The following is a 15516-nucleotide window of genomic DNA, read 5'->3' as shown; positions in this document are numbered from 1 at the left end:
AGCCTCCGCTGAGCCGAGGACGTCACATCCTGATGAAGGAGTCATTAAAAACAGCATATTGAGCTGAAACACCATAAGATGTGACTGTTCAGTTTATCGTGAATCAATAAAGAGATTCATCCTGCTCAGCAGTCTGCCTCTGCCTCTGGATCATTGTGGTGACCGTTTCCTTGGTCTAAACTTCCTTCTGAGTATTTCTTTCTTCCCTTTTCCTGATCAGTGATTGATTAACTTTATAAGTCTGCCACACCTGAGGAGTGTGTTGACATCGTGACCAGCTGAAAAGGAGTCTTTGAAATCAGGTCGACTTATTATCTGATGTGAGAACAGTTGGTGATAAAGCACGAGCCGGAAGAGGGAAGTTAAGGAATGGACTGATACGTTTGTGTTTGTTTGAGCCAGTTTTTAGAAATGCTGAACTCATGTGACTCAAACCAAACCGTCTCTGCCTCTAAAGAAAGTAATCTAAGGTGTCCCCCAGGGCTCGGTGCTGGGTCCCCTCCTCTTTATTCCCTACATCCTCTCCATGGGTGAAATAGTCCGTCGTCATGGTCTCCGCTTCCACTGCTACGTTTACGACATCCAACTTAACAACTCCACCAGTGCCATCACTGCTCCAACCCTCTCCACTCTCACCAACTGTCTGACTGAGATTTAATCCTGGATGCAAGCAAACTACCTCCAACACAACTATGAAGAATCTAACCTCTCTATCATTGGCCCCAAAATCCCTCAGCACAAAGTATCTTGTTTTTTTCTCCCCCTAAAGCCCTGTTTCCGTCAAGTGGTCCGGTTTGGATCGGTCCAGTTTGGTACCCCGACAGAAGGGAACCAAAAAGTGGTACGGTACGGGTCGGTAATTTGGGGAAACGCAAAGGAAACGCCAAAATATACACGCAGAGAAAAACTGAACTAAACCACTCATCGTTCTTGGGGCTGGATGGAAATTTCTCTTAGGCCCATGGGCCACTGGTTGACGTTCACTGAGTTGCAGGTTGACCACCTGTCACACGAAATGGCCACACCTTCAAACAGGCAAAACTTGCGTGTTTACATACGTGTGCTGATGAACCAGGCTTTAAACAAAGTTTATTTCTGCTGTAAAGATCAGCTTTTTGAATGGGTGTGTATGTGCTTTTAGCTTTCTACAGCCAGCCTCTAGTGGACACTTCGAGAATTGCAGTTTTTAACACTTTCCTACACTGCAAATTATAATTCTAGTTTCAAAAGCAGATTTTCTAGCAAATTTTTCTTGCTCCATTGGAAGATTTTTTTTATTTGTTACATCAATTCAGACCTCATTTTTGTTTTCAAATAACTTGAACCAAGACATTTTTCTGGACTATCAAATGTAATAACATGGATACTTTGCAGACTCTTGAATTTGATTTAATTAGTCTTATTTATAGTGTGTCACATTAATAAGAGAATTTTGTGCATTATCTCTTAAAACAGGAAGTTCGTTTTCTATCAGCTACGATCCCAAGTCTCAATTCCCGTCCAGAGAAGCGGCGTCCCAGTTTTCTGTAAGGTGTCGGTGAAGGAGGAAGACGAAGGAGGAGGGTGAGGAGTGGTACCTGGGATCGGCCCTGAAGACTTGCGGTAAAGCCCGAGTGAAGTGACCTACCCTGGATTCCTTTAAGGAACTTTGTGGTAAAGGGAAACATAAGGAGACGTCTCAGGAATTCCCCTTTAACTCTCTTTATGAGCTTCCTTCTCTGAATCTCTCAGAGCTCTGTTTCCTGTTAGCAATCCCTCATTTATGGCCTTTATCAGAGTCTGCTGCACCCACTGAGTCCTGAAAGTCTCTGAGCGACGTGCTGAAGCTGTGAGGAGCCGTCAGTGTCAGGTCAGGGTTTTATTCATTAATGTGTTTTTCTTTCCACACTTCCTGGATCAGTCGGTATAAATCAAGGTGTGTGTGAAGCTGTTATCAGTCCCAGTGTTTACCTGCAGCCAGCACCATGCTCTCCTCCAGCCTCAGCACAGCTCTCTGTGAGTATTCAGCTGAAAAACCTCCTAAGATTAATTTCTTTTATCAGACTGTTACAGCTCAGGGTTTAATTTGTTACTCGTAAAAGACTAAAACAACTTTTTTTTTGTTTGTTTTTGAAGAAATAGTGTTTTTTTTTTTAAATTTGTGTCTGTGTGTCTGTGTGTTTTGGTTTTATATTTTTAAATTCAATTAAATTAAATTTCTAGTTTATGAATCAGAATGGCTTCACATATTTAATGTTTGTAGAACAAGTTAATAATAATTTATTTTACTTAAGAAAAAAGTTTGATCAGGAACCAAACTGGGCTTTTTCTAATTTTCAGTTATTCTTCTCTTAAATACTCTAAATATCACATTTATATATACTTATTTTATCTGTACATAAATAACTTCTACTGAAGGAAAAAAAGTTTTCAAGTTGAACTGTGGTGCATAACAATCAAAGAGAGTGTGTGTAAAATACAGAATGGTCAAACTACGGTGGCCTTTAGGGACAAGAAGCTACTTTATTTTATGATAAATCCTCCATTTGTAAATTTTCCACCAGTTTCTTATTTATTAATGAATTAATAAATTAGTCTATTTATTTTGTCATGGCCTAGGGTTCATACATTCAGGGGATTAAACAATAATCTAAACAAACTTAAAATTATTGTGTTTTTTAATACAAAGTGATTCTGATAAAAGCTGCTATTTACCAGACAGTGTACCTTGAAAAAATACACAATGCTCCTTTAATTACATCACACAATACCTTAAAAATTACGCTCCATACCTTCAGAAACTACACACTATACCTTTGAAAACTACACACTGTACAAGGGATGGGTGCCTTTTACATTTGAAACAATTCGGTACCAATGCTCGGTACCTGGCAATCGGTACCGGTGCTCAATTTTTAATGCTTTTTTGTGTTTATGTGGTAAAAAATATCCATTTGTTTAATAATAAAACACAAATAATTTTTCAATGTAACATATTTACTCTTCATTATATAACCTTGCAATGCTGTGTTCATGTCCAGCGTGGAAAATCGGCTACTCTTCCTCTCCCTCACAGTCACAAGGATGCATTTAGGTACCTAAACATGGTACCTTTAGTTTTAACGTGAATTGGTATTCTGTACTTTTGACAGAATTTAGTCGATACCTATAAAAGTACCTAATTCAGTACCCATCCCTACACTGTACCCTTAAAAACTTAACACTGTTACATTTTAAAACTACTCTCTGTGCCTTTAAAATCTAAACATTGTACCCGTAAAAACTTTACACTGTTCCTTTTAAAAACTACACATTATACCTTTAAAAATTAGGTACTGTACCTTTAAAAACTATGTACTGTAGCCTTAAAAATTACATACTGTACCTTTAAAAACTTTATACTGTACCTTTAAATCTTAACACTATAGCCTTAAAAATTACATACTGTACCTTTAAAAACTAAACACTGTGCTCGTTAATATAATGACGCTTTAGGTGGTCACAATGACCTATGACATAAGAATAAATATATTTTCTTGAGTTTAAAATATTTTTTCTTTAATCTTTACTTACTTACTCTGCCATTGAAAATTTTTCTTTGCCTTTTACCAAAGTTTATTATTACTCTAAATCATACTCTTAGTTTAAATATTTAATTGTACGGATTCAATAGTTTTCTGTCTGTGATTTCTTCATGGATGAATTTAACATCTAACATGAGATTAACGGTGTTTTTGTCTCTTTCTTCAGTGCTCACAGCGACATGTTTGCTGTTCACAGCAGGTAAATCAAAACCTCACCTGTAAAATATCTAACCCAAAGCTTGAACACAGTTAAACTCACATATTTTATCTTTTTTTAAGACGCGCAAGAGACGGTTACAATCTGTGAGGACAACACCAGTGTTCAGCGCCTGAGCTGCGGTGAGTAACATGGAGGTTTGTTGAAGTTTTCAGCAGGTTTCAGTGAAAAAAAATCAGGATTTAATCATTTGACTCACGGTTCATGGGCTGTGGAGTCCTGTGGTTTTATGACTGATGGTGTAACGGTGTGTTTTGTCGCCCTCGGTGTCACAGACAGCGGAGTGATCCGGGTTCAGGAGGCTCTGTACGGACGTTTGGACCGAGAGACCTGCAGTGAAGGCCGCTTCCCTCACCAGCTCTCCAACACCAGGTGCTCCCAGCGGGGGACTGTGGACGTCTTCAGGAGGAGGTCCGGACCCGATACCACCCCAAACATCTCTGTTTACCTGGACGAGACGTGTTGGAAACCAAAGATTGATTTCCTGTGTCTGAATTATTCCCGCAGGTGTGATGGAAAGAAGGTTTGTGAGCTGAACTCTGACGTCGTCCGGACCTCTGATCCCTGCTACGGCACCGCCAAGTACATCCAGACCAACTACACCTGCTTCCCAGCGAGTAAGACACACCTGGTTTCAACTTCACTACTTCACTAAACTTCGTGATTCCTACATGCTACTACCTAGCTTCCCGATCGTGTCGGAAAAGACCGGATTGATTTACGGCACGTCTCAGTCTCTATGACAACACCACGCCGGCTGACTAAGTTTAGTTAGTTCAAAGCTAGCTCATGAGCTAAAGGTTAAAATACTGGCTAAAGGCTAAAACAAGTTAAGAGCCAAACTGTGAGCTAAAGGCTTAAACATGGGTTCAAGGCTAAAACAGGCGCTAAAGGCTAAATCATGAACTTAGGGCTGAAAGGAGTTGAAGGCTGAAACATGAGCTAAAGGCTAAAACACAAGCTTATATACAGACTAAAAGCTAAAAACATGAGCTTAGGTTAAAATACTGACTTAAGGCTAAAGTACAAGCTAAATGCTAAATCATGGGTTAAAGGCTAGAACTGGTGCTTAAGGCTTCCACACAAGCTTTATGCAGGCGTAATGCTAAAACAAAAGCTATAGGCTAAAACATGACTTAAAGGCTAAAACACAGGCCAAAGGCTAAAACACAGGCCAAAGGCTAAGATACCGGCTGTAGGCTAAAACATTAAAAAAAGACTAAACCATGAACTGAAGGTCAAGAAAACAAGCTAGGGTCTGAAACATGGGTTAAAAGCTAAAAATGTCACTAAAGGCTAAGATAGGGGCTTAAGGCGAGATAAAGGCTAAAATAATGGGTAAGGGCTAAAAATATGAGCTAAAGGCTAAAATACTGGCCAAAGGCAGAAACATAAGCTTATGGCAAAACTATAAGCTAAAGGCTAAACATTGGTTAAAATTTAGAACAGGTGCTTAAGGCTTCCACAAAAGCTTTAGACGGGCTTAATGCTAAAACACAGGCTAAAGGGCTATTGTACAAAATAAATGCTAAAACACAGGCCAAAAACTAAGATACTGGTTAGAGGCTGAAACATTAACTAAAAGCTCAACCATGTACTAAAAGCTAAAACAAAAGCTAGGGTCTACAACATGAGTTAAAGGCTAAAACAGGGGCTTAAGGCGAGCTAAAGGCTAAAATAATGGGTAAAGGCTAAAACACTGGCTAAAGGCTAAGCCATGAGCTAAAGGCTAAAATAATGGGTAATGGATAAAACACTGGGTAAAGGCTAAGTCATGAGCTAAGGGCTAAAATACTGACCAAAGGCTAAAACATGAGCTATGGGAAAATTATAAGCTAAAGGCTAAGACATGGTTACAGGCTAGAACAGGTGCTTAAGGCTCCCACAAAAGCTTAAGATGGGCTAAATGCTACAGCACAAGCGAAAGGCTCAAACATGAAATAAAGTGTAAAACACAGGCCAAAAGCTAAGATACAGGATAAAGGCTAAAACATCAGCTAGGGTCTAAAACATGGGTTAAGACTAAAACTGTCACTAAAGGCTAAAAACTTGCTAAAGGCTAAAGCACAAGCTTAAGGCAAGCTAAGGGCTGAAATACAGGCTAAAGGCTAAACCATGAGCTAAGGGCTAATATGATATGATACCAAGCTGTTGTCACTTTGGTTTTCTAGGAGTTTTAAAAATGTCTCTTGGATAAAATAAATGTAGCTACCAGCTTGTCATAGAGCGAGCTGTAAGCTTTTATCCCTGTGTGTGATTTCTAACCTGTTCCTCTCCTCCTCAGTTCACCGGACCGTTTGTGAAAACTCTTTCACAACTCTTCACTGTGGTAGGATCTCATTCCTGCGTGATATTTATTAATGACTCTAACATTAAAGACAGAACGCTGGCTCTGACCTGTACCTCTTCCTCTTCCTGTTTCTGTCAGACGTGGGTCAGGTGATCGAGGTGTACGGGGCTCATTACGGACGTCAGGATCAGACCATCTGCTCCTTCCAGCGCCCAGCGTTTGAAGTCCAAAACGTGCGCTGTTCGCGGCCCGTGAGCAGAGTGGCTGAGAGGTAAACAAACCGCTCTTTGTGGTTAGCATTAGCAGCATGGTAGCTGCAGGTTCATTAATGACCTGGTCCATGTCGCTCTGCGCCCACAGGTGTAACGGGAAGAACAGGTGCACCGTCAGAGCCAGTAACAAAGACTTTGGAGACCCATGTTTCAGAACTTACAAGTACCTGGAGGTGGCGTACACCTGTCTGTGTGAGTATCTGAACTCTGGAGATCTTCTTCTGTGTCAGATCTTCTGTATCCACACGCGGCGTCTCTGATGACATGGATGTTGGTCTTTTAGTCGGCTGTGAATGTAGATTAACTCCAAAATCTCTGACAAAGGTTTCTCAGTGGTTTACAGTTATGTTAGTTTTACTTAACAGTATTCCTTCAGAACCAGGAATACTGGACATCTTTTGGCTGTGTGATATTCTGTTTATAATGTTAGCATGACAGATAGGTGAATACAAGAAGAATTCATATTAAAGCAGTTAGTTACAGGTATATTTACATTAAAAAAATAACAAAAATTTCTCTAAATTAATGCATATTTCACCTTTTTCATATTGTTTTGTCGGGTGTTGGTGGTTTCTGTACTTCATAATCGTAAAGTAATAAGTAAAAACTGGGCAGCCACATAAAGGCTCAGTATCACTGACTCCTTTGTTTTTTTGTGTTTAATTTATTTGTTGTTTTATTTTTGTTTTTTTTTAGCCTTTTGATTTTTTTCAAATGATTTTTTTCATTTTTTTTTAAACAGCATATTTTTGCCTTTCGTTTTCTAAATAATTTTTGTTAATTCAACAGTGATTTTTTTTTTTGCCTTTTTAGTTTTTTTTGTTATTTTTTAAGCACATTTTTTGCCTTTTGTTTTTATTTTTTATTTTTGAAGTGGATTTTTTTGCCTTTTGTTTTTATTTTTGAAGTGGATTTTTTTGCCTTTTTTTATTTAATTTTTGTTTTTAGAGTGTATTTTTTGCCTTTTGTTTTGAGATTTTTTTTTTAGTTTTACAGTGCATTTTTTGCCTTTTGCTTATTTTCTTTATTCTTATTTTTACAGTATTTTTTTAATATATTTTTTATATTTACAGTAACTGATGATTTTTTCCTTGCCTCAAACCTTCACCACAATCTTGTCTTTAAGTTTTTGCTATTTTTTTAAAACCCAGGTAGTTGAATATTTCATGATCTCTCTGACATCAGTCTGTTTTCTCTTTTGCAGATCCACAATGAAACGAAGTCTCAGTATCTGAGAGCGAGGAGGAGAGAAAGTTTCCAAAACGGAAAGTTGTTTAACTCTGTACTTAATGTATTTTGTTGTCTGCTGTTGTATCAGACAGGGTTTTATTTCTTTTTAATATTACAGTGTAATTATTGTGTAACTGCTCATATGGAGATTAATAAACTTATTCTTCTGTATTTTTTTGGCTCTTTACTCCTCTGACAAATTCTCACAGATTTTTCACTCTGTAAATTTAAAGACGTTCAGCGTGCTCAGGAGGGATGTGTGTGTACGTTTCACATTTCTAACTCATGTACTTTTAAAAATATCAGAATTTCTTAAAGTTTTTGGCCCTTTGAAAAGAATGGAGATGATCCTTCACCATGGAAACCGTGCAGCTGATGATGTCACAAAGAGTAAGGGTTCCGAGCAGAGCAGTGGCTGCTACACATCACCATGGAAACCACACAGCTGATGATGTCATAAGGAGTATAAATAAGGCTGGTACGGTTAGGGCTCAGAATTTCAGCATTCAGCATTTGCTCCATTTGCTTTTGTTTTCTAGGGTAAAAGAAAAAAATATCTATCTCTCTTTCCTGGATTTGTCTCGCACACAAAAGCGCTCAAATAAAGTCCATCAGATTTCCATGATGTCAGAGTTTTTAACACGTTTTATTGGGGTCACAGCAGCAGCACAACACAGGACCTCACATCTGACACTCACTACAAACCATGGAAAGAAAAAGGAGCATGTCTTAGTGCACATCAGCATCAGATCACAAATGCATCTTCATGTTTATCCAAACAGAAACAAAAACAGAATCAAGTGTTCCTCTAACGTTTCTTTGCTCTGTGATGAAGGAAACTGGAACAGATATGTTTTACTCTTTCATCCGACGCCTACAGTTCATATTTTCTACTCACAAACACACACACACACACACACACACACACACACACACACACACACACTGTAAACACACACAGAGTAGTTCCATCAATAAATAGCATTTCATAATTCATATTTCATAAGTTACTTTAGTCCCTTTATGTACAACTGAGAATGTTTATTAGTGTCAGTTTGTGCCTCTGAGAATCAGCATCTCGGCGTGGGGTGGAAACATCCGGATTAAAACAGGAGATTATTCACTGCTTTTAAAAAGTATGAGCGCCCTCTACTGGCTGATAAAATACAGGTTGGGGGACTGATATGAGAACTAAAGGAGGGCTTGTTTCTCTCTGATCCTGACCTGACAGTGATGTGATTCTCACAGGGGCACAAACTGGATCTCCAGTCCCAGGATCCTCGTTTAAAACCAACAACTACGCATCAACGACAACACCCTCACCCCGAACACGCCACCTGTTATTCTGATTAATGCCCAACTACAGATGAAGAGGAATGTAAAGGGAGGATCAGCAGAATGAGACGACACGGAGGTGTGGCTTTGAGATGTGTGTGTGAGTGTGTGTGTTACTCTGTTTGGGGCACAGAGATGGCCGGGCCCTTGGGGTCGTCGAAGCGGTCCATGGTGCGCAGCTGCATGATCATGTGCAGGCCGTAGGTGAGGATCAGGACCATGAGGAGGCTGGTCATCAGACCCATCCAGATCCCGGGGGAGAAGAAGCCGGCGCAGTCGCTGGCGTAGGAGAAGTCGCTGCCGCTCACGTTGAAGCCCTGGATCTGAGGAGAGAGGCGCTCAGGTGAGACCAGAATGAAACGGTAGAAACGAGACTTTACTGTTTAAACTTGCAGAAGTAAGGAGATCAACAGGTCTCCAACCTGGAAGTCCTCAAAAGAAACCCTCCACTGATTGGCCGGGTCTTTGGATGTGCGTGGGACCAGCTGGGGCCAACGGAAGCTGGTGACGGACTCACAGCGGTACGAGTACTCAGCGGGGGCGTAGATGTGTCGGCTGCCGTTAAACGTGGCTTTGGTCCCGTCGTACTCCAGCTCCAAGGCGTCCAGCGTGAACCAGCGGCGTGCTGACACCCTGTAGTGACGCTGGCTCATCGCAAAGCTGGAAACACGGCGGCACACGGTGGTGATTTATCATTTATATAAAAATTAAAAATTCTGAGGTAACATGACAAGACATTGAGAGTTACGCCTCAGTGTACGAGGATGATATCAACTCACATCAGTTTGAAGCTGCGGTGACCGAGGACGTTCTCGTAGTTCAGAACCAGCCTGCAGAAAAAAACCCAAACTTTAACAGATGAACCAAAGATAAAAGAAAAACTGAAAATTTCCTCATGATGCACAGAAAACTTTATTTCAAACACACCATAAAAAAATATACAGCTTTTTATAAGAAAGTGAGACCAGTTTTGGTTTTAATTTAAATCTGGAATAAAATCTGTTGATAATACCCGGCATGACGATAAAACAAGACAATGCGATAGTTTTAATATCTTAACTTTTTATCATACAGCAAAAACTAAAATCTAAACAAGTGAATTTACTTTTGTATAGTTTAAACTTTTCAAATTTTGGAGGGTTTTTTTTATTCATTTATTTTTTTGTATATTTTTTTTTGCAATTTATTTTAATTTTAAATGTTTTAACATTTAAACTATGTGATATTGAAAGTAGTTTACATTTTTTCAAATAAGTAGATTATTTTTTTTTAATTTGCAAATAATTGAATTATTTTGCAAACTTCATTTTTTAAATTTTTGCATATAATTAAAGTCCACTTTTTTAAAAAAACAACTCTTTTTTTGTTTTTATTTTAAAATTTAAATAACAATTTTTTTGCAAATTTTAATTTTGTGAAACTTCAAATAAAGAAAAAAAAATAAAGTTTTTAAAGATTTTGAACATGATTGAAATTGTTGCAAATTTTTTTTCATATTTTTGCAAATTATTTTAGTTTCTCCTTCTAAAAAATATGCCCTTTTATTTATTTATTTTTAATTTTGAAATAACATTTTTTTTAAAATTTTAATTATTTGACTTTTTTTCAAACTTAGAAAAACAAATCAGGTTCTTGAAGATTTTCCAAATATTTAAAATTTTACACGTTCCCTTTTTTTTATTCCTGCAAATGCTTGCAAATCATTTAAATTCCTTTTTTAAATTTTGCACATTTTTTTTTTATTTCATATCACATTTTTTTTGCAAATTTCTGAATTTTCAAAATTCAAAGAATTTTTTTACAGCTAATTTCTATAAATTTTGTAACTTCATAAATTTAGCAAAATTATGGTATTACAATTTCTTATTTAAAATTTTTTTTTCAAAAGTATAAAAAAATTAAAAACCCACGTAGACATCACATGTCATCATATGACCAAATGACCTGTGGGGTTCCTCAGGGGTCAATCCTGGGACCCCTGTTGTTTAATTTGTACATGCCTCCATCAGCCCAGCTAATACACAACTACAACATGTTCAACCACAAGCTGAAATCACAGTGTGTGTCGCTCACAGAAACAAAGAGGAAGTGTTATCAGTCACCTTCAGAATCTCTCTGAATGTGAGAAACCAGGTCAGGAATCTAGAAGTGATCCTGGACTCAGACCTGGACTTTAACAGCCACTTTAAATCAGTGACATCAGCAGCGGGGTAGAGTCTGAACCCAGCTCAGAAAAACTGGTCCACGGCTCTGTTTTCGTTACCTGGCTTTGGTTTTGTCGCAGCTGGAGCCGTGCAGCTTGGGGCTGACACCCTCCCCGAAGGTGGACGGGGTCAGGTCGTGGTCCTCCCAGCGGCCGCTGCGGAGGATCCTCACTGAGAGGCTTTTGGCCCACATGAGGATGCAGGTTTCCTCTCCCTCCTGTCCGGGAAGAAGAGACGAGTGAATCAGGGTTGAAAGTTGTTAAAACATCGTTAGGGAGGAAAAGCTCCTCACCTTGAACTCCACGGGGCCGTAGATCCCAGCCCTCTCCTTCATCTTACGCTGCCTCTCCCTCTCCCTCTCCCGCTCCCTGTACCGGTCTCTGTACTGCAGCAGGGAGCGGCCCCCGCCCACCCCCGCCTCCACAGAGACTGAAGCCGCCTCCTGTGGAGAGAGGGAAGATGTCAAAGCTCTGCAGATCGACAGGAAGTAGAGAAAACACCATAAACAAAGACTGGTGGACTCACCCTGGAGGGCCTCAGAGCCGTGTAGATCGCCGTGTATGGGACAGACTGGCTCTTCATGGTGCTCATCACCTGACCAATCACCTCGTCTGAGAGAGGAAAGACTCACCTGTTAGCTCTGTGTCAACCAGGAACTCATGAGATGAGGATTAATGCAGATACAACCACAGACTCACCGTTTCCACTCAGGATCTCCTTCGCAGACATCAGATCAGCCCTGTGGAGGAGACACGGAGAGATTTTTAAAAGTCCTGAAGCTTTTCGAGCAGATCAGTCAGATCCAGACGTCAGTTACTGATAAACTCCTGGAGTGAAGCTCTCACTGAGCCACAGCATGCTTTAGACTGAGTCCTTCATGGAGGGATTTACCAGCTTTGACACAAAGCCTCCAATGCATCATCCGTCTCTATTGCAGCTCTCTGGCGCCCCCCTGAGGAGGCTTTAGCTCTTACACTTATCCCAAAACTTTCTCCTCTTGCTTCCTGGTGGATAAAGTGATGTTTTGAGATTGTGACACAAACTCTTATGTGTCTGGTTGATGAAAAAAGTGCAACAGATCACGCAAACAATCATCTTTAGGTAGACTTTAAACTCGTGCACGTGCCTGTTACATCAGCTCTTTCTAAATCTGCTTTTCTGACCCTGGAAAAACGCGTTTTTCTGCAGAACGACTCTGGGAATTCACCCATGATCTCTTAGACAAACTGTGAATCCGTGAACATACCCGATGCCGTACGGCAGCCTGAACACCAGCAGGGCGGGAGAGGAGGCGTTCAGCCTCAGCTGACTCAGCGTCTCGGGGTCCAGGTACAGCGGGGACGTCTCTAACTGTTCCTGCAGCTGACCAATCACTGCGTTGGAGGCGGGCCGGGACACAGCAGGTAACACCAGAGGAGAGGACGAGGACCTCAGAGCTCCCTGTGGCACAAGACAGATTATTACTGTCAGAGATACATGAGTTCCCTTTGGACAGGAAGTAGTTTTCAAAGTGTCAGTGACATCATCTGACCTCCAGGTTGGGAAACACGCTGTCCTGCTTGTTTCCAAAAGCTCCTCCGTACATGGTGAAGTCCTCGATGCTCATCTAGGCGAAGAAGAAACAGGTTAACAAGTTCAGTTAAACGTGTGTGTGTGTGTGAGAGGGTATGTGTGTGTGTGTGTTACCTTGTCCTGGAGGAACAGCACCACATTTTTGGGGCCGTCACTCAGAGCTTTCTCCAGATAAGACGAGAGCTGCTGCTGCTCCACGATGTGACCGGCGACAGGAGGAGACTGGCTCGGCGAGGAGACGCTGGAGGAGGACAGGGTCAGGTCAGAAACAACGCTAACGTCTGCTACCCACAGTGAACACTGTGAGATTTAACATAAAAATCAGGTACTCAAAGTGCTTCACAGCAATAACAGAATAAAAACACACAAACCACAAAATAACACTTCAAAACACAGAGGAAGGTGCAGCATAGCATCAAGGTGTTAAAGCCTTTTCCAACAGGTAAAACAGATATTATGTATCTTATATTACGCTAAATTTTAAGTGGCCTCAGGATGAAGGTTTGCACATACTCAAGCTAAAAAAATCCTTAATGGTGACCTAATGCAACAAATAATGAGCTTTTAAGCAAGTGCAAGCATTAAGACTGCTTATATTTTACTTTTCATCAAGGTTTATGAGAAAATAAAACAAGTAAACACTGGAAAATACAAGGTTTCTTGCATAACTGATACATAACATGAACGATGAACATAAAACATATCAGAAATAGACCAAAACATGTGAAAACATCCTGAAAATAGTCTTAAATATGTGGAAATATGCAGATAAAAGTCTCAAATATTTAAATACATACTGATATAAGTCTTAAGTATGTTAAGTTATACTCATAGAAGTCTTAAAATATAATTTAAAATGTGTAAAAACACACTTATTATAGCGTAAATATGTGAATGCATACAGATAATAGTGAACACATAATTACAGTCAAATACTAACAGTCTTAAACATTTAAAAAACATATAGATAATAGTCTGAAATATGCATAAACCTTACTGATTTAAGTCTAAAATATATTTTAAAAAATGGAAAATAGTCCAAAATATGTGTAAACATAATTAATTAGAGGTCGACCGATATGGGTTTTTTGGGGGCCGATGCCGATGCTTTCCAAATTTGGGCAGCCGATGCCGATATGCATAGCCGATTTTTCCAATTTGATATTCAGGCCGATTGTTAAATAAATATATATTTATCACATTTTTGTAAAACGCAGCAATTTCTGAGCAACTAAAAGAAATCTATTACAACAAGTCGTGTCCAGTCCTCTGAACATTTATTCAGCTTTCAAAACAATGAAATATTTTGTCTGAGTAAACACACAATGTAACAAGCAGTAGTAAACATTCACACTCTTCTTAAAATGTCAAAAAAGAAATTTAAACTTATTAATATAATTTGAACAAAAGTATGTAATGTATCCAAGTGGTTCCACAAGTTTGAGGTGCTCATCTTTTTTGTGCCTGATCAAAAATTGCGTCATTTTATACAACGGATCAAAAATCGGCTTTTTAAAAGAAAATACGGCCGATGGCCGATAGAGACAAATGTCCAAATATCGGCCCGATATACCTCTAATTATAATGGCCTAAAATATGTTAAAACATAGAATAAAATACGTGAAAACATACTGATAATAACTGAAACAAACTGATATCAATGTTAAAATGTGAAGTAACACTGATAATATTTTAAAATGTAAAAAAAAAAAAAAAAAAAAAAAACTTATAAGAGTAAATTAAACATATAAAAAACAGACTGATAAAAGCCTTAAATATATGAAACTAACTGGTAATAGCAAAACACAGCCGCACTGTCATCGTATTAAATAAATCTACAACGTTAAGGACGAGAGATTGGACCTTTTTTGCTGATTTGCACCAAAAAAAAAAAAGTTAATTAATTTAAAGAAGTGACATTCCTATCACTGAAAATAATGTGTCTGTCAGTGTTTAATGAACCTAATGTGGTTTAACGGAGCTCCTCACACACAGCTAGCTTCACTGCTCGGAGGATGAGGGGATGTTGCACCTGTCACCGTCAGGATAAAGGATGCTCTCATGTTACTAACGCTGAATAAATATCAAAAACACTTAATGATAGAAAAATAAATACCCTCTGAATTAATCTATAATCAGTCTGAGAGCTGTTAGAGCTAGCTTTCATCCTTGTAGCCTCTCCTGACCGCTAGCCTCACGGTGACAGGACAGCGTCAGAAACCGTCAGCCCACGGATCCTCACTGAATTAACGGGAAAAACCGGGAATAAATCAGCGTTTCTTACCCCTCACTGGTCCAGGCGATGAGCGGCACCTGCTCGTCGCAGTTTCCCGGGCTGAAAACGCTCAACAGGCCGATAAAAACGGCCAGAGACGGAGAGATGAGGCGGAGCTGCATCGTCCCTGTCGTCGCCATCTTTACAGTCCCTGACAGCAGGTGTGACGTAGAGCGGAGGTCACGTGACGCGGGATGAAGAAGATGCTCCTCATCCTCGTTTTCACTGCAGTGTTCCAGGAGGAACATGAAATAGTTTTAAAGGAGGCAATTTAACCATAAAAAACACCTTGTTTGCTAAATTTATCCCTTAAAATGTAGAAACAAAATGATTTTTATTAATTATTTTTTATTTTTCCATTAAATTTTCTTTAAAACACATTTTTACAGTGAGGACGTTGTTATCTGAGTGTGTTTTAATCCTCCAAAGGTTTCTTTTATTTTTTTTCCCAGGCAGCAGCACAGCCAGGATTTTATATCTAATTTTACTCTGATTTTTTAATCTTTTCTATTTTGTTGTTTATTTTATTTTGAGGTTTTTAATCTTTTGTTCACATTT

The 15516-nt window shown here is 39.2% G+C and overlaps 2 protein-coding genes across 2 annotated transcripts; one reads left to right on the top strand and one right to left on the bottom strand.

The window, feature by feature from the left end:
• Positions 1-1964: 1964 nt before the first annotated feature.
• Positions 1965-7623, top strand: LOC141800037 (L-rhamnose-binding lectin SML-like). The gene is made up of 9 exons (XM_074682496.1): positions 1965-1995; positions 3730-3762; positions 3843-3902; positions 4056-4191; positions 4288-4397; positions 6065-6109; positions 6209-6341; positions 6431-6534; positions 7547-7623. The coding sequence occupies exons 1-9, from the start codon at positions 1965-1967 to the stop codon at positions 7555-7557; spliced, it is 663 nt and encodes a 220-aa protein (XP_074538597.1). The 3' UTR covers positions 7558-7623.
• Positions 7624-8486: 863 nt separating this feature from the next.
• atp6ap1a (ATPase H+ transporting accessory protein 1a) lies at positions 8487-15137 on the bottom strand. The gene is made up of 11 exons (XM_074682477.1): positions 14968-15137; positions 12798-12924; positions 12643-12717; positions 12358-12551; positions 11810-11850; positions 11637-11722; positions 11404-11553; positions 11171-11328; positions 9687-9737; positions 9330-9567; positions 8487-9230 (listed from the first exon to the last, which is right to left on the bottom strand). The coding sequence occupies exons 1-11, from the start codon at positions 15096-15098 to the stop codon at positions 9021-9023; spliced, it is 1461 nt and encodes a 486-aa protein (XP_074538578.1). The 5' UTR covers positions 15099-15137; the 3' UTR covers positions 8487-9020.
• Between the last annotated feature and the right edge of the window lie 379 nt (positions 15138-15516).

The sequence above is a fragment of the Halichoeres trimaculatus genome, unplaced genomic scaffold (assembly GCF_033239565.1).
Source record: "Halichoeres trimaculatus isolate MK-OKI-2021-1 unplaced genomic scaffold, fHalTri1.1 fHalTri1_scaffold_11, whole genome shotgun sequence".
Taxonomy (NCBI): domain Eukaryota; kingdom Metazoa; phylum Chordata; class Actinopteri; order Labriformes; family Labridae; genus Halichoeres; species Halichoeres trimaculatus.
Note: the sequence above shows the minus strand (reverse complement) of the source record. Positions and strands in the feature narration are given on the sequence as shown.